The following is a 19,142-nucleotide window of genomic DNA, read 5'->3' as shown; positions in this document are numbered from 1 at the left end:
GGGGGGGGGGGGCAAGAAGATGGTTCAACTGCACTCAAGTCTGCACTTCAGTATAATTGATTAGGACTGAAAGAGTAGCTCTAAAGCACACTGCAGTCACAGTATTACATCAACAGACACCTGTGCGCACTCATTAAGTGTTGTCGTGTCTTGGCTGTTTTTTTCCTCTGCGTAAGATCCAGCAGTGGAAAGCCAGATTAATCTTGTCTGTAGTGAAGATGAGAAAGGAACCAGCATTGCTTCTGAGTTCTGACACTTTGTATCACAGCAGGAATCGTGTACTTATTCACCACCAGAAGGTAGCTTCAGAAATCTTTTTTGGTTTTTTAATCCAGATTCATGATACAATATTAGAATTGAATGCTATATATGTGGCCTGATATTAATTTTATTCATTACAATTCTTGTCAGTTGTTAGTTCATGATGTGCAGCCAACCCAAATAAGAGGAAATCTCAAAGCAGTTTGAAAACAAAACCACTGGCAGAAAAGTGAATGATGCTGGCAGAGCTGGAGTGCCCCAGACTAAAGGTATCATTAGCTATCAAAGATTGCGGCACATAGGGTCAGCAGATGGCAGGTATTGCTTGGTCTGAGTCTTAAAGGTGGTTCTGTCTGCTCTAAAGCTACATGAACACTTTTCTGTTGTTTCCCTATTAGAAGTGACCTGTCTAGGGTCAGATAAAGCACCGTCTCAAATGAATCCCCACGACCACTGATGCTGCTTATCACGATTAGGTGGCAGAGGGGCTCGGTCAATAACAATTATTGGTCCTGTTTGTTACAGATGCAATGATATGATATACTATTATATGCATATTGCCGGTCCATCCAGTGTTTACAACCCTGCATCTGCAAAGAGATATATGCTACAGCTGGCCTATATTAGCTGCATTGCTAATTGCCAAAATCTTTTTTTTTCTTTGTTTGTGTAAAGGTTAATCCATCAGTAAGTTATTTATTTACAATTGTATTTTTAATGCTGAAATATAATTATTGTTGTTATCTATTAATTTTCAGATTTACAGTTCTATAACAAAAAAAAGAAAAGCAGAAAAAATAGTAAATCACAGCATTATTTTTTGACCAAGATGCCAAATTATTGAGTTATTTACTTGCATTCCTGAACACAAACATTGGTTTCAGTGGTTGAATGTTATTAATTTCTGACTTCTCAGAGAAGCTTAAATTTGGGTATTAAAATGTGAATTTGGGTTTTTTTTGCCTGACAAATTAAAACAATTTGAAGTTTAAATACATTTTTGTCAGTTTTTGTGACAAGTGGTCTCATAAAGTTAAGTGCTGTATATATACATACATAACTGTTTGGCATTTGTCTTCATTTCTACACAAAGCCAACGAAAAACCATCAAAGGAATATTGTTCCTATGTGCCATACTTATAAGCTTAATTAGCTCAATTCCATATTTAGTATATGCCTGCTATAAACAATCATGAAAGTATGAAGTCAACTTCAATAAATAAATTCTCTAATAAATACACTATGTGATGCTCTTTGAGAAACATTTGCCAAATATGTAACTTAGAAAAATACATAACTGTGACCTGATCTTTTGAAATAGCACTGAGATGGACTGGAATATTGCTGGTATTTCTCTTTTTATAGTGGCAGTAAAAAAAAAAATAGTGAAGGTTATTGTTAGAGGTGTATTAATTAAAAAAAAACAGTTTTCATCAGCAGTAGATCTGAGACGTTGCGGGCAAGGACTCACCTGTCTTCGCAGGTCCCTGGTCTTTTTGGTCATTTTGTCAATGGCTGAGTTCAGGGGGTCACCTTTCTCTTTTCTGCCAGTCTGTAAAAACAAAAACAAAAAAGTAGAAACAGGTTAGTGGAGTTCCAGCGCACAATATAATACATCTTACAGTTCTTGTGAGTTTTTCAGTTCTTTCTCACTTTTTTGGTATATTCAGTGCAGATTGTAAATACTGAAAACACGCTTCCCCACAAAATCATTTGCCAACATTACAAGAGGTCATTAATCTGAGCAGAGTCAGTGAAAACAGATCAGAAAATGTGTGTAATGTCACCAGCAACTAGCCTATCTGGCATGTGTTACTTTAGTTGTTGCCAGTGCCCCTGTGCGCTGCACTTCCTGTCAGTGCCAACTCCTACTGCTGGCTTTAGGAGGGTGTAGACTTCACCTGATACACGCAGAGTCACAAGCTGCTTCATTTCACCTGACTGTGGGGAGTTTCACTGAACAAGCAGTGCAGAGCTTCTTGCTGTTTTAGACTTCCATGCTTTCCAGTAACAGCATACCAATCAACTAGTTAAAGTTGCTAAGCTACTATGACTCAATATGCCAACTGTGTTCATCGAAAAACGTGGTTAAGCAAGCCGCTCCACCTTCAGTTACATGTCACTGCTTGTTCATTTAAAGCATTAACCGTTTTTGCTTAGAAAGGCATTTTTAGGTAAATGCATACAGCGAATGTCCAGTTTTTCTCTCCGATTCTCAATGGCAGCTTGGTTTGGAAGTTATTATGATTAAAATAAATAAAGGTTATTGCTTTATTAAAAATATGCACTCAACAGGTGTCACTAAAAGAATAAGAAACAAACTTATTCCAAGTAACAATTGGGAAATGAAGAAAAACATAAATGTTCCTTAAAAGTGAAGAATTTCATGTTTTTAATACCTTTCAATCAGCTATTATGTGGAGTCAAAAGCCATCACTCTTTAAACTAAAAGAACAAATATTCATTCTTGGTAATTACTAGGCCCCTTTATTTTGACAACTGACAAATGAGAAAAAAATGTGTCTCGCGTTTGAAACCTGTCCTGTTGTTTACTGAATGGTGTGATTCATGCTGTATGCAAACAAGTTAACAGGAGAAAAACAAAACAAAGCCAAATTTGTTTGTAGAAATCCTTCACACGGCTCCTTTTATTCACATTTTTTTGTCAAGTTATTAAAAAAAAAAGAGGGGTTAGCAGGATGATCAACAGATTGTAAGACATAGTCATCTTCTGTCAAAGCAACACCAGCGTAAAATATTATTTGTATTGTTGCCAGGCAACCATCTGACAGTTCTGCCAGCATCAAGGCCCAAATTATCCTTGAAGGAAAACGTACATGTGATCACATGAAGTTCAATTCATTTATGTCTGCTTCATAAGAGGATTTTGGGGGAAAAACACTGACCACTCCAGTACAAAATGAGTCAAATAAAAAAGGGCTACTTTGATTGTACTGCTCCACGAGACTGCCTCCTTATCTCAGCGTTGCTTTTTTTGCCCTTTTGATAACGAAGTGGAGCATAATGCCACCCATCGACAAACAAACATGTAATGAATTAAAGGAAAACCTGAACCCTTGGATCTTGCAGTGAGGGGACCCAGTGGTTCTATTATGCTGTGGAGGGTATTTCCTCAGTCTGAGTCCTTTATTTTATGATGAAACAGTTTGATTTGGATGGGAGTGGTGTCTTTAAGGATGACAATGCCTCTTCCATAGGGCACTGGGGCTGGGGTAGAGAGGTGGTCACATAATGGTTTGATGTGAATTGTAGGCTTTAAAATCACCAGAGTGCAACTCAATTTTGAAACAAAGTATCAGTTAACTGGAAGCTATTTGCATCAATGTGGTGACCAGAGACCACCACAGACAGTGAATGACACTCAGACTTTAAGCATCTAGGCAACTGGTTTGTGGAATATCGACAAGCAACCAACTTCAAGGGAATGCGCAACGTGCGAATGAATGTGCAACCAATTGTGCAAGTCTCAAGTCTGTCAACTTAAAGGCCTCTTAAAGGCAACAGAAAGCTTTCCAGCACTTCAGGTGTAGGCAGCAGATTTCTAAGCCAAGATTTTAGTTTCTACCTGCTGGTTTATAGTTTAAAGACAGATAAATTTGAAAAATACTGGTGGCCACCAGTGCTCAGGTCCTTAGTCTCCTAATAGAGGAACACTTGGTATACTGAGGTCAAGGTCACTGAAATTCAAACTGAGACTGTAAGTAGATGCATCTATGGTTTGATTTTTAAAATCCTATGTTGTCTCATTCTCGTTACATATTTTAAAAAACTGCAAACCTCTGGTACAATTGGTCCTGTCCCATGTCTATAAATTCTAAATCTACATATATAGAATCTATTTTTCTAGAGAGACTTTAGTTTAAGAGGCTTATAGAATCAATGCAAACAGCACTGAAGCTGTTCGGGTGGCTAACAGTAGCTCAGACACTTACAAAGATAACTTGACTTTAGTATTCTCTTTACTGTGTCAACTCAGCGTTTATATCCAGGGAAGTAAAAAAGCTCACATCAGACACTCACCCCACGATAAACTGCTCTCAAGGTAAACACTGATTCTTACTTTCAGTGGCTATCGGGTTATAAAATTATAGTTTAGTTACAACACGGCCTCCTTTGCTGAACAACAGAGGAACCGAAAAAAGACTGATATTATGAACCTATGCACTGGAAGCACAACGGGGCAGTACATGAGCTCTGGTAGCTATTTTAGTGTAGTTATGTTACATTTGTAGTGAGCAGGCACCATGCGCTGGAAGTTAAAAGCAACTTGTGCGACTCAAATTCTTTTCTCCAGGCCTCACAGAAGACTTGACATTCAGAAATATACCAACTTGAAGACAAACAACCATGATCATGTAGTGTTTTCTTTTTGGGATTTGTCAGACTCAAAGTTCAACATGTATTTTTGTTGTGGACACGTGCTATTGAGCAGCGGTCCCCAACCCCCGGGCCTCGGACGGGTACCGGTCCGTGAGTCGTTTTGTACCAGGCCGCGAGAGTTGAGGCTCAGGTGTGAAATGTATGCTTTTCAGGGTTTTTATCGGTTTTCAGCGTTATTTTGTTATCGTTTTTATCGTTAACTCAGTTTTCCTGGGTCTTTTCACCTGTGTTATGAATAAATTTTCTTTTTTTCGGTACTGGTATAGTTTTATTTTGTTGTATTTATCCGCGACACCTTAAAGGCCGGTCCGTGGCGCAAAAAAGGTTGGGGACCGCTGCTATGGAGAGTTCACATATCTGTGAGCCAACTGATGTGTTTATAGCCAAACAAACATAATTCCCAGCGTGATTTTCTGTCTAATCTATCACCTGCTCTTAGCCAAAGGTTTTTGCTCATATAGATGTTAAGCTTAAAAAAAAAAAAGAGTAATTTATGTCCAAGCTTAGACTATAGTTAGTCTCTTTCTTATCAAACAGCAATCACACAATGCTGCATTCTGGAGTTTTGCAGTGCAATATCTGAAACTGACAAGAAGCAAACTGGCACATATAATTTTAACATCATGTTTGAGATTCACTTCTATCTGGCCCTAACCTGGCTATCTGACGTGCTTGCAGTTTTATTATATTTGCAAATATTGCTCTGAAAATGGCTTTTAACCAGTTTTCTGATTGATATAAGGGGAGGGGAGGAAATGAAGACAGCAGAGTTTCCTTCTATTACTAGACCCTTACACGTGCCCTCACGTTTTCATGTTAATGTACAGAGAAGAGGACACGACAGCATTAGTCATTGTTTTGCCTGAAGAGCCTAATGTGTCATTAAGGCTCCAGAGGGACGTGCAGGATTATAAACGCACACCATCAAAAATAAAAAGGCGTTTAACTGGAGCCTTTCTAAGGACACTTCAAAAATATTTGTATTATAATACATTAACAGACAAACTGAAGTGAAAGAGAAACATCATCATGGTGCAAATACTGTAAACGCCCTCGCTAAACAGTCATCTGATGAACAGGCACACTGATAAACCAAACCATGTTATTTACTAGAACTGGAAATCTCAGATGTTTTATTGCTCAGATCTCTGAACTGTTTAATCTTAGTAAAGAAGATTAAAACAGAACAGTGATGTCAGGTAAAGTTACGAAAATCTAAACGCGCATATTTGAGCTCTTACTGACAGGTAAGCAGCAGCAGAGTATTTTCTTAAGGCTCCTACAGCGTTTTGTGTGATCTTGAATCTTCAAGACGGATGCAGCAACGACACTTTTGACAACTACAATAAGTGAAAAAGACCATTACTGAAAATATGCGTCCCTTATCCTTTAATTACTCTTCTGCTTTAATATGTCAAAGCTTCCTCAACTTGAGATGAAAAATTTATTGCTCATGTTTTCTGAAAAACATAAAACACCCAATTAAAAAGACTACGCATGAATTCCTCATCACAAACTTTATATACAAGGCGGTCCCACGATGATGAATCATAGGTTAGCCGATGTGTCGGGCTCATACTCAGCTCAGCTCAGTCAAAACTGCGACCTTTGCTATGTGCATGCATACGAGTGGTTAAAACCGCCTGAGTCACAATATGGGATTTATGTATCTACTGTGTTTATCTGAAAATCTATTTGACTTTCCTCCATTCTCGTCCAGGTGTGCCCTGTAGTGTAGGCAACAGTGCACATTCACGACCATTAAAAGCTTGACAACACATTTGGATGTTGATTGAATTGTCGCCAATATAGCAACATTGATTGCTTAGTTTTTGACCGCCACATAATGAAATGTGCATGTTTGGTTTTCTGGTAAACACAATTCCCCATGGTGCTTTGGCAACAATGTTCCCAACTGTCCCCCATCCATTATTCTGCACCCCCTGGTGTGCACTCATTCATTCTCTGTTGGTGAGAGGAGGACAGAAATAAGCATCTAGTGTATGTGGGGTAGTGGAGGCAGAGCAAGTGGAGTTATTCTTTCCAGCTCCAGAAGACTATGGTTATGTGTTCTGGCGGAAAGGCTGAGAGCTGCAAGCATGTTCACTCTTGCTGGCTTTTTCACAGTAAGTGTGTAATTGAGTAGTGCAGTGCACCACAAATGTTTCAGAGCACTGCCTGACCTTCAACGCTGTTACAAAGGAATAAGACATATATGGTAGCAAGAAAAAGCTTTTTTTCTAATCTCCGCTGAATTCTTATAAAATGTGGACTGATCATACCCAGTCAAGCACAGTGTTACTAAACATCATAACACACACACACCGCTGTGCTCTAATGCCTTTATTAAACACACTGGATTAGAAACTCATAGCACGTCCTTTCACCACAGTTTTCCTCTTTCACTATAAACCTCATTCACATTTCTGACATGGATTGATTGAACACCCCCTCGTCAGGCGATTAAAAAAGTAAATTGTCTCTAAACCATGCATCGTGTTCGCCTTTTTTAGGAAGTTGTAGATGTTTCTATTGGTGTCTTCTATTTGACTCTAAAGCGTGCTACTGGTGTGGGCTTTGTATGATGCCCACTCTCTGATGAGACAATTTGTCTCATTAATGTTCTTCAGTTCATGATGAGACACAATAAGACAATTTGTCTCACCACAGACAGGCTGCTTTTGCAAACTTTTGCACTTTCACACACCTGATAATGCCTCTTCTAAAATCCCTTGAAAGTTACAGCGATTGAGACATGACTCACACAAACCAATCCAATTTTCAGAGCAAAGACAGACATTGAAAGTACATGCATTGCTAAAGTTTATTTATAAGGACTCATAATTCCAATCTGATATCCTTAAATCCAAGACTCTACGTAGAAGATGTTAGCACTGAGGCTAACACCTGGTCAACACCTGGACTCTATTTGTTATGCAACTGAGACATAGAAGAAGTTTCATGTGCATTATATGTCTAATCAGGGAACCTTTGGCTATACTAATGTCTAAGATAAGGGTGAGATCACAGCTGTAATAGTCTCATATAAGCCGAATAACGCACGAAAGGATGTGACAGACTTTCCTTTTTTTTATGGTTACTTTGAAATGTTAAAAAAAAGATGCAAGGCTGAAATTTGACTGTATGTATTTATATCACATACAGAGGTCTACTGCCTGCATTTGTAAGTTAATGTTTTTGGCAGAATTGAGGGAAAATACATTTTATGTTGTTGGTCTTTGATTTCCTGAGGCCAAACTGTTGTGTATGTTTATTTTATGACATTTTTTGAGCAATAACTGAATAAATGACCAAAGCTTTTATTCTAGGAAACAAAGAAATGAGCAGACATAAAGAAAATGCAGGTGGTCAATAGTTTCCAAAGCCATTCAAAAAGACAGGGTGACTGCATTCACGTATTAAATGAACTACATAGTTTTTCTTGTTTGTTCTCTGCTCCTCCCTTCAAACAAATGCAATAAAAAAAACTAAAATGACAATGGAAAAAGAATCCCAAACTCGATGGCTGGTGAAAGAGATGAGGATTGAATATGGTAATTCATAGGCAATAACATGGCAAATCAAAGGAATGGGAAGATGAATCAGAGGGAAGAAAATAGAAGTCAGGTGGAAGGGGTGGGGGCATTAGGCATTGTGTCTCATTGTCTCCCAAGATCAATGTGTTAAATGATATCAATTCCGGCTCCTTGTCAATTCAATTAGGCAGGAGCGAGAGGTACAATTACTGTCCAATGTGGTTACACTGTCTGCAGCAGGCTTAAAGGGGGAGGCGAGCTGATAATGAGGGGGTGAGAAAATGTTTTGTGTCTGCGAGAGCCAGGGGTGGGGGATGATAATAGTGGTAACATGTTGGTCGGGTTACCAGCATATAATGGGTAGCTCGATCCTCATTAAGATAAGTTGTGCTCCCTCAGCCGTAGTGCCACAGATGGGCCAATTTGACTTGTTCTCACTAAGTACATCTTAAAGAGGTGCAGCGGCAGCTATCAGATAGTTTGATTACAGGATACCCAAAAAGAAAACACGCTACAATGCCGACAGCTAAAAAAGGATACTTCGAGATCAGTCGTTCCGATTAGAATTTTCTTTTTACTCGTTTTAAATGAGATGATAGAGCTATGCTGTGCAGAAAAAGATCTCATATCATAATCTCATTAAAGCCTCTAAACTCGCATTAAACTACTAGGTACATAATACAGGCAAAATTCAGTCCTGAAGCACATCAGTAAATATTAACAGTCTGCATGTGACCATATATTTTCAAATGTCTCTGCACACAGACTCAAACAGGTCAGTTACCTGAAAATTGTTCCGGGGGGGTTAAAGGTCAACCAAAAAAGTTAGGAGCATATGTGAAGGTGGTATGCCCTTTTGTTATACCGTTCATCCATCACCTGCTGCTTATCATGCAGACCGTGGAACCTATCCAAGTTTATCACAAGGCTAACGCATAGAGACAGACAGACAGGCGACCGTTCGCATATTGACACCACAGGTAAATTGGAGTGAATAATTCAGCCGCTTTTCTTTAGAAAATGAGGGAAACATTGTCTGCAATCATGCTTCTTATGCATATGAAAAGACACAGCTCTTGTCATTAAACTGTAGTCTAGTTTTTTTCTATTATGCAGTTTTGTTGTTGGCCCATTGAAAAAATGTGCATTAAAGGTTTTTATCTTATTCAGGCATATAATGTGGACAAAGGTCTTTATATAAAATGTTCCTGAAATTCTAATATGCAAGCAAATTGTTGTCGTGTGGGAAAAAAAACAACAACAAAAAAAGAAAATGTTTTAGAATTTCTGATGCATTAATTCAGATGAAGGATGAGTCATATTGTTATTTCTTTGTCAGTTTTTTTCCATTTGAATGTTTTCTTTTTTTTAAAAAAAAATTACAAGTTGTACATTTCAAATTATGTCCTAGAAAAGCTCTGACTAAATAAACAACATAATGAAGAAAGTTCAGTACACAAAAAAGACAGACAGGAAAAAAAATTGGACAAAGAAAAAACTGACAATATGGATAGTCAATAAAAGTTTATCCTATGCAAAGTAGGTAGTAGAAGAAGTCTGCCCCCACAGTTCACTCAGAAGGAAAGTGGCTGTTTGTGTTCCCACCACTGCAGGTTGGTGAGCTGCATTGCACAACATACATAATTTCAATGATACTGACTGGACACATTTTATTTACTCCCTGTCTTGCAGAAATTTTACATGCTTCAGCTATTCTTGTGACAGTCTCAGGTAAGTTTTTTTTTTCTACACTAACTGATGCTGAAATGATACCAAATTGAAATAAAAAAGGAAAAGAAAGACTTGCTGGAAGCTCTGATTAATAGATGAGCTGCACACTAAGTGATGTCTGTAAAGACAAGCGCATAGGTTCAAACACTAACCTGTCTTTTTTTTCTTTTTTAATAAATGAGGCTTAATGAATTCAATAATGACCCAAGGCAGCGGCTCTTAGTCCTTGAATCCCTGTCGGCTTCATGTTACCCATTATCTGTTATGTTTCACTAATTATACACATCAGTTATCATTTTGAGGAGGGTCTACACAATGCTTAGGTAAATTACTGTCTCATCTATAATTAATTTTATTTTAGATTAACAAAAAATCTGGATCATACAGTTGCTTAACCAATTACTTATGATTAAACAAAGGGTTTTTTGTCTTGATGAGCATGTCAGATAAATGGTCAATGATCAAATTCAGTACAATACTAAACAGTAAACACACACACACACACTTCGTAAACCATTTGCTTTGGGAGAATGAAGCAGTGAGTAAAGTTCTCATTCTAACCCTTTGGGCAGACAGTACGAGACTCCCAACCTGTCATGCAGTCCTTATATGAGAGCTTCAAGTCTCTTCTCCTCTCACATGGTTAACCATAGTATCTATAACTGTGCTGTTTTATCTTGGCAGTCTCTTGTCAGTTACAGTTAATGCAGCCTAGAAGGGCACTGCCTGAGGAGGAGCTGGAGTGCCTTCTGGCGCAAGCCCTCTTATGTTTAATGGTTGATGCCGTTTGCTTACTCCTCTCATTACACTGGCTCATGTTTAGACTGTGGGCCTGTCACTGGCTATTAGCATCTGTGGTCAAGCAGGCTGTGCATGAGAGGAAGCATCTGGCTTATCATCAAGTGCATCGTAAGTATGAAATGAACAGTTTGTCTGGGATGGAGCAAACACAGAAGGAAGTATTAACGCCCTGTGTGAAAGGCTAAATGTTAATTGTTTGATGGATGCTACACAAACACTAAATTCAGAGACTTCATGAAGAACTACAGAGCTCAACATAGTTTTTTTTTAAAGCTAAATTCACTAGAGCTCCCAGGCTTGTCTCCATAAATGATTGCTGCATTGTTATTCCTTTGAAAAGACACACTAAAAATACACACTGACACAGAGAAATGAGGATGACATGCAGCAAAGGGCACAAGCTGGTGTGCATCTTAAACCACTCGGGGCATGAGGACAATCCTCAGTTTAACACTGCACAGCCTAGCTTTTTAAGGTACACAAATAACATTGTAACTTGATGTAAATGAAAATTCGGGGTCAGGGAAGCAAAAACACAACAAAGACAGAGGTGGTGCCATTAAAAAAACAAAAACAAACACGCAGAGGCAGGAAAGAAAGGATATCTGGTTGCAAGTTTATTACCTCGCTGTGCACTTTGTTCGACAGCCAGATGTGAACAAAGCACATTAAAATAAAGAGTGTAAACACATAAACTGATTTGGTTTTAAGGAACACACATTAGGGGTATGTATGATTGAATGAATCTATTACAAGCTCAACCAAGCTAATAAACTGATAGTCATAAGCTTGTTCTAAAAAATTCAGACCTTATGTGGCCTTTACAGCCATAGTCTACAGATGCCATTAAGATTTTATTATCCATTTCCATTTAGTCAGATGCAGTCCAACGACACTGTGAAGCTCTGAACTATCACTGTCCATTTTCCCAAAAAAAGTCAGTCAGCGGCTGAGCTGGTAACAGGAAAGGTGATGTCAAATTATAACAGGGGTTGTTGAGGGCTCTGAAGTGAATAAAATACTTATGACATCCTGGCAAGATCTACCCAGCATGGGAAGATATTGGACTCTTGTGTTGTTTCCAAAAAGGTTTGTCTATTTGAAAAGACACGTATGTCTATGTACAGTGTGAAATGCACTCTTCAAAACACAACCGCCCCAAAAAAGGAAAAAAGGAAACAAGTAGAAGCAGCGGAACGTTGAGGGTTAAATATTAAGTGCGTTGGGCCGTAAGCCAAGGTTTTAGGTGCATAGTTTCAGGAGAATAAGAAAAGGAGTGAGGGGAAATGTCTGGTTATCAGACAGAAAGAGAGAGAGTAGGGAATAAAAAAGTCTAGTCCTGCAGCAGCAGTATGGGGAGCTAGAGCAATGCTGCCTGCAGCCTCCCTGAACTGAATAGCAAGTAGTTTTGCGAGGGAGGGACTGAAGGAAGGGCAGCAGGAGAGAAGAGAAGGAAGGGAGGGAGAGGCTGAGAATAGGTTAGAGAGGGTGAGAAAATAAGAGAGCGGTGCGATATCTCTGAGAGCAAGGCTGTGGTAAAGAGAAAAAAAGCGAGTCAATGGGGTGAGAAGAAGGTTTGAGTATCATTGATGTACTTTTGTTTCACTGCAGAGCTGAAAAAGTCAATTTATCACACACACACGCACACTTGCCTATACATGCATACACAACTGTGATGCGGCTGTCTGGAAGTACGTGGGTTTGTTTTTTTTACTGTTGTTTTTTTTTAGTTTTAAGCTTCCAACGTAAAACCAATACTACAGAGCAGCTAGAACACCCACAACACAGCGCTATAGGTCGGTCCGGTTCAAGGACCTGTTATTAATACCTCAATACATAACCCAGTTTCATCATAAATTTCCTTTCCTGCATTGCATCATTCCATTCTTCACTCCTCCATAGTAAATCAGACCAAACAATGGTGAATTAAATTGCAAATCAGTCTCTAGTCTCTGTCAAAATCCCACTACTACTAGGTTTGCCTATGGCTATCATGTAATACAGACATATTCCAGTTACAGCTACTTTTAACATAAGAGTTCTGAGAATATATGATACTACAAAACAGAGATTAGTATAAGACTGTATACTGGAAATGCAGGGTATAGGTACCAAGTCAATGGAAAAAAGTGCAATGGCAGAGAAATAAGGAAGCAGATTGTTGTGTCTAGACATTGTCCACCGTCACACTTGCTGATGGCCTCGTTCCGCTCACCGTTCCCAACTGTCAAACCCACCATTCTGTGACCTTTTAAATATACAGTGTCGAGTACAGGACGACAAGTCGAAGAGGTAGCTCCAGAAACCTGAAGTGACTGACGTGAAAACAAGTTTTTTCAAACGCAGATGTGTTTGGTTTCCATTCCATCACTCACACGTTTGCTCAAACAAATGAGCCGCATAGGTAAAGTGAAGGTACAGTCGGGGAAATAATTACTTGGATCCCCTGCAGTCTCCAATTTTAATCAGAGTTTAATTTTAATAGAAAGAGACAGAATATCAACCAAAAATCCAAAAATCACACAAAAGTTATAAATTGATTTGCATGTCATTTAGCGAAATAAGCATTTGATCTTCCAGCAATGCATGACTTGGTACTTGGTAGAGAAAGCCATCCTGGCAAGCACAGCGGTGACATGGTTTCTGAGTTTCTGCAAAGAGAAGTGGGCCAAAATCCCTCCTGAAATGTGTGTAAAACTGGTGACCGACTACAAGAAACATCCTTACTTTTATGTAATGTGTGTTTCATTCTGGGTTTTTGATTGATATTCTAATCATTTCTTTGTAAGTGATCAAACTTACAATTTCAGCAGGGGATCAAGTAATTATTCCCCTCCGCTGTTAGGTAAGAGAGGCGGGTGCGTCGGTGAGTGGTGCTGGGTAATTCAGGTGACACAGCAGCCAAAGAAAAACACTCAGGTTACACAACAACAATTCTCCAGAGCCAGCTGCTCTTTGCCTTCAGTGTAAAATTGGTGGTTAGCAAGGGACACAGAGTGATATGCACATTTTTGTGAACCAGGCTAATGATGACTCAAACTGCTCCTGTGGGTGCACTGCAGCACCGTAGGTGGCACTAATCAGGGATTAGGACAGTTTGGAAAAACAGGGGGAAGAAAAGGAAAAAAAGAAAAAGAAAGAACGGCCTCAGGTCTGACAGCAGATCAAATACAAACTAGCTAATGATAGTGTGATAATACAGACATACCAACTGCTATTGTATCTGAGTCTGCTGTTGAGACAGTAACTGTGTAAATATAAACCGATACACTGTATAGAGCAAGACAACAGGGTGTTTCCTTGCTGTAATGATTGAGCAAGCAACAACTTCAAAGATCGCAAAAGCTGGCTGCACTGGTCGAATGATTATCTCTCCCACTGTCCTTTAATGTAGGCTTTGTGAGTCTAGCCAGGCACCAGAGCAAGCCACTAACAGAGTTGTTGCTATTAGCTGCAAGAAATAAAATAAGAAGATAAAAAAATAAAAATAAAAACAGTAAAGCCACAGAATATCCAGACATGATATAACTGCACTGTGTGAGGATGGATTGGGGGAAAGGATTTACTGTCATGGTGGGTGTTTAGAGATTGATGTCTTTTCAGAGGACATCCATTCTCTTCCTTAAGCTGACTTATAAAATGTATTCCTACAATGGTTACAGTTGTTGGAGCCCAACCACTATTTTCAGGAAATGATATGTAGACATCACCCTTGAAAATATTGGCCGTCATTTATCAAAGCGTCTTGGAAATGGCACAGATTCAAACACTCGGAGAGACATATGAACCTCTCTAGAGTTGATTTATTAAACTGTCGCACAACATCTAAATGAGCACTGATGTGATCACAGACTGATAAATTGATTCAGCTGTGGAAACAAGGGCATTCTGCACCAGTCTTTTATTTACATATGATGGACCTTTATTTATGTGAGCTTGGCAACTCTTTGTCTATAAAAACATTGGCTTTGTGCAGCAAAGACATCACTTCCTCCATGGTTAAAGAAAGAAAACGTCATAGCAAATGGTGTGAATGGAGCCCATGGTCCATATCTCCATAGGTTTGATTACGCTTTCAGTGTAGAATGTCATTTTTGGACAATGCTGCATATTTCAGACAATGCTGCATATTGGGTTTGGTATTCCAAACCCAATACCACCTAAATTATACTTAATATATGCAACAAGAGGCTTATAATCTCTGTGAAACCTAATTAACTTTTTTTTTGTTAAGTACAGTTTCTGGTCAAAGTCACAATATTGATTTCATTATATTTAAGAAGTCTGTAAAGTAGAGACCTTTCACATATTTAAACAGACAATAAGGATAGGTGTGCAGGTTATTTATTTATTTATTCTAAAATTGTATTAAAACAGTTCAGCAAACTGTCAAGCAATAAGTTGTGGTAGCTTGGGAGAGGCCAAATAGGAACTTTCTGAGCATAACATAGAGGGTGAAGTGTGCCCCTGGGCTGGTCAGACTTATTTTCAATGCTGTGACAGGGTCAGGTCTCTGTTGTGGGTTATCATCTTAATTATGCATGGCCCGTCTGGTAGACAAGGCTCTGGTGCAGGTGGGCAGCTGCGAGAGCCTGGAATTGATAGAAGAACGACTCGATGAATCACGCCGATACCGAGACGGCTTGGTTCGAGTGGTTGATGATGCTGGGCTAGTGTTTCGTAAAGGTCAGCGTGCTCGCATATAGGTGTTTGCATATTAAAATGACTCCCTAAAACCGAAGGTCTTTAACTTTGAATTCATTTAATCTTTAGTGGGTTGTCAACGGGTACATGGCTTTCTAAATAAATGGTGATTTTGATTCTCTTACAGACATCTAGGGTTGACATTACTGAGCGGGAGAAAGTCAATCATGCAAAACATTTTTAAGCAGTTAGACAGTGTGCACAAGACACGAATAAATGCACGCGAGCACAGAGACGGCGGAGAGGAAGCGAGGCTGTGAATTTTTCTTCTTGTCAGAGGATTTAGCTGCCATTGTCTGCTGCCAGAGACAGCACTCTGCATATTAATCAAGGGTGCAGTTTTGAATCCACTGGTCTTATGATGTGATAACTATTGTATTTTTTCCTTCTATTGAGTGGGGCTTGGGGGGGGGTGGGGGTGTCAGCATGTAATGTCACATTGCACAGATCTGCCATACTCCCTAGTTATCTGTACATTGTGCTTGTGGTTGGTATACATCATGTCATGATTGCTGGAAGATGAGAAATTATGTTGGCTTCTAAGGGTTGAGTGGTGCAATAAATTTGACACAAAGCACATTAACAGGACAGAACTAACATTTTGATAGTGCACAATACAAATCATTACTGCTGAATTTAATAGTTTTAGTCAGGCAAGATACGTGAGATTGCAGTATTCGCTTGCAACGTTTCGAAAGTCCTTTTATCTAAATGTGTGTTATCAAGTGTACATAAGAGGAAAATAAGGTCAAGGGGTGAGGTGAGTGACATAATGCAACATTAAAAAAACAAACAATTTTTATGGTGTTTTAAGGCTAAAACAGCTGAATAAGTATGTTAAAAAACACTTGTATTGAAACTAAAATGAATAAAACTCGTAAACCAGACAAAAATCAAAGAATTAACTTCCAGTCTTGCTTTCACGTGGTGAGTCTGCCTGTGTGTACATCATCACGGAGATGCATACAGTCTTGGAAGTACCTACTTTAGCGGGAACCATCACACACAGCATTCTGGGATACTTGGCAAGTGTTTACAGTATGTTTACCTGTCTGTCTGTGGACAGATATTATCAGCAAGAGGTAGATGTTCTTCCATCTAATCCAAGCTTTAGGCTATGTTTTGCTGCTTTTTTTGGACTGTTTTGTTGTCGGCCAACTTCAAAGAGAGAAAATAATAATGGCAGATTTAGCCATTTTCATGTTGTTTTGGCACATCACTCTGGACATAGTTCACTAAATAAATGACCAATTAGCAGACTAGACACAGGTAGTTTCGCTATGAAAACAATGTTTAATGGTAGATGGCCTAATACAGACGTAATCTGAGCCATTTTCTTAACAGTTGCAATTGTTGGCGACTGTGGGGTTTTTTTATGCGTGTGTATGTGTTTTTATGGTGTGCAAAATGTCAGTTTGGCAGCTGTACCTGTCTGTCTATCTGCAAGTGGACAAATTTAGTCACCTCAACAGAGCTCCAATTGTGTAAATTCATTCAGCATATTTAACCTGACATCACAATAAAGGCAGAGATCTAAGATCAATATGGTCAAAGAATTTATCGTCCCAGTTGTTGTCTACTTTATAAATATTATCCATGTTAAACCAGTAGCTGTTTTCATCTAAAAAGATTCACGTCAATTAGGGCTTTGTAACAAGGCTACAATAATTGTTTTCAAATTGTAATCACATTTTTTCTCCCCCTGGATAAATGATAGCTTTATAACTTCAGGTGCAACACAGCTGAGGAGAATAATAAAATACTTGCACTGCTTACAAGACAGTGCACATTAAGAGCATAGAGGCAATTCGATTCACCTATGGATTGTGAGTGCTAGAGGCTACATCTAAAGCGCTGTTATCCACATTAATAATCAGTTGCAGCATAGATAGAGCGCACTAATTTCTCTGCTCCTGCTGTCTGAGTTTTGACACCAGTCTGATGTCTCCAGAGTGTGGCTTACTAATGTTTGCTTCCCTGCAGGTACAGATATACTGAGTGAAGTGGATTCTGCACACATTTCCATTGACTGTGGTAACTTGATTTATGACTGATATATACTATGTAAAACATATGAGAAAAAAAATAAATAAATAACCAGAGAGACAACGAGATAAATATCCCCACACATCCATACACTCATACAAACGTGCACAACAGCAATGGTGTCATTTGCTCCACATGTCAACAACTGTTACACTCTGACCCCTGAAATAAAATCACTGTGATATAAAATCCAACGTCAATTTACACCTACCAGTGAAATAGATCTATACCTTGATACAATTATGACAACTGCTGTTTGAAACCAAGGGGTTATCTATCAAACATTCCCCCGTTGTGGTTTGTATAAGCTAATTTTGACTTCACAAGAGGTCGACACAGCGAATGGCTCCGTTTGTTTGGAATGACCCCCAATGGATTTGTGTCTCCTCCAGGGATCGAACAAGGGATCTTTCACTGGACAGATAAATGTGTGAACAACTACACTTTAGAGCCACTAATGCAGTTTGTATAGTCAACCTTTTATTTGCCTTGACCAGAGTATTGTTTATAAACTCGAACGTTGGAAATTCATAAATTACAATTTTCATTAGTCATCATCGCCCATACTAAGAAAGGAAAAGAATCCCTTTCTAAACAGACACCTTTTATTGGTTCTTGCCGCCTACAATAAATTACATTTCCACCTAAAATATTTCAAGAACAAGATTTAGCAAATCAAGTAAAACTGTGCAAAATGATTAGTAAAGACTTTCCAGTAAAGACGCACTTAACAAGCCTGGTGTTTAATATAGCCTAAAATGTTATTTTATATTGGAAAAGAAATTTGAGTGGTAGATAAATAAAGTTATCACCCTGACATAACATGAAAACAGTACACACACCAGCTCGTGCGCGCAGCCACACAAGCACAAGCACACTCAAATACTTGAGTGCAAGATTACAGTGTTTAACTACTAAGCTGATGTCAGTGTAATTTTATCAAGTGCTGTAGAAGATCACCTAACTTAGCCCAATGTGACCCTGACTCTGTCCTGTGCTGCCTGTGACTAAGCAATGAGTGGCAGTAAAGGCTTAAGATGACATTATCTTCAGATCTTCAGTCTTTGAAGAAAGAAAAAAAAAACATTAAAAACACATGAAAGAGCCACTCTGTAACTGACACTGTTGTTTGGTGACATGTTCTTTCACTGTAATCAACAGAGCAAGTGTAGTTTGCACTGAAACAACTCTGACTGCATTTTTAATCGTGGAGCTGCTCTTTGTTGGGCAGGGATCACACTCGGAGCACACGATTTTATGTTAACACCGTTTTGCTGGTTTGAAAATCAGTTAGAAATAACGGCCTACTAGTACAAACCTTTAGTCTTCACAATAAAAATCTCTGGGGATGTTTTTTCAATAAATGTACAGGGAGTGCAGAATTATTAGGCAAGTTGTATTTTTGAGGAATAATTTTATTATTGAACAACAACCATGTTCTCAATGAACCCAAAAACCTCATTAATATCAAAGCTGAATGTTTTTGGAAGTAGTTTTTAGTTTGTTTTTAGTTTTAGCTATTTTAGGGGGATATCTGTGTGTGCAGGTGACTATTACTGTGCATAATTATTAGGCAACTTAACAAAAAACAAATATATACCCATTTCAATTATTTATTTTTACCAGTGACACCAATATAACATCTCCACATTCACAAATATA

The 19,142-nt window shown here is 38.6% G+C and overlaps 1 protein-coding gene across 2 annotated transcripts in view; it reads right to left on the bottom strand.

Annotated features, from left to right (window-relative positions):
- The window catches only part of ctnna2 (catenin (cadherin-associated protein), alpha 2), a 341,963-nt gene that overhangs the window by 99,648 nt on the left and 223,173 nt on the right, over positions 1–19,142 (bottom strand). For both annotated transcript variants that reach the window (XM_026171091.1, XM_026171090.1), the window contains one exon: positions 1,733–1,813. In XM_026171091.1, coding sequence (XP_026026876.1) covers positions 1,733–1,813 — 81 coding nt within the window. The remainder of the gene's footprint in view (positions 1–1,732; positions 1,814–19,142) is intronic.

This window comes from Astatotilapia calliptera, chromosome 6 (genome assembly GCF_900246225.1).
Source record: "Astatotilapia calliptera chromosome 6, fAstCal1.2, whole genome shotgun sequence".
NCBI lineage: Eukaryota > Metazoa > Chordata > Actinopteri > Cichliformes > Cichlidae > Astatotilapia > Astatotilapia calliptera.
Note: the sequence above shows the minus strand (reverse complement) of the source record. Positions and strands in the feature narration are given on the sequence as shown.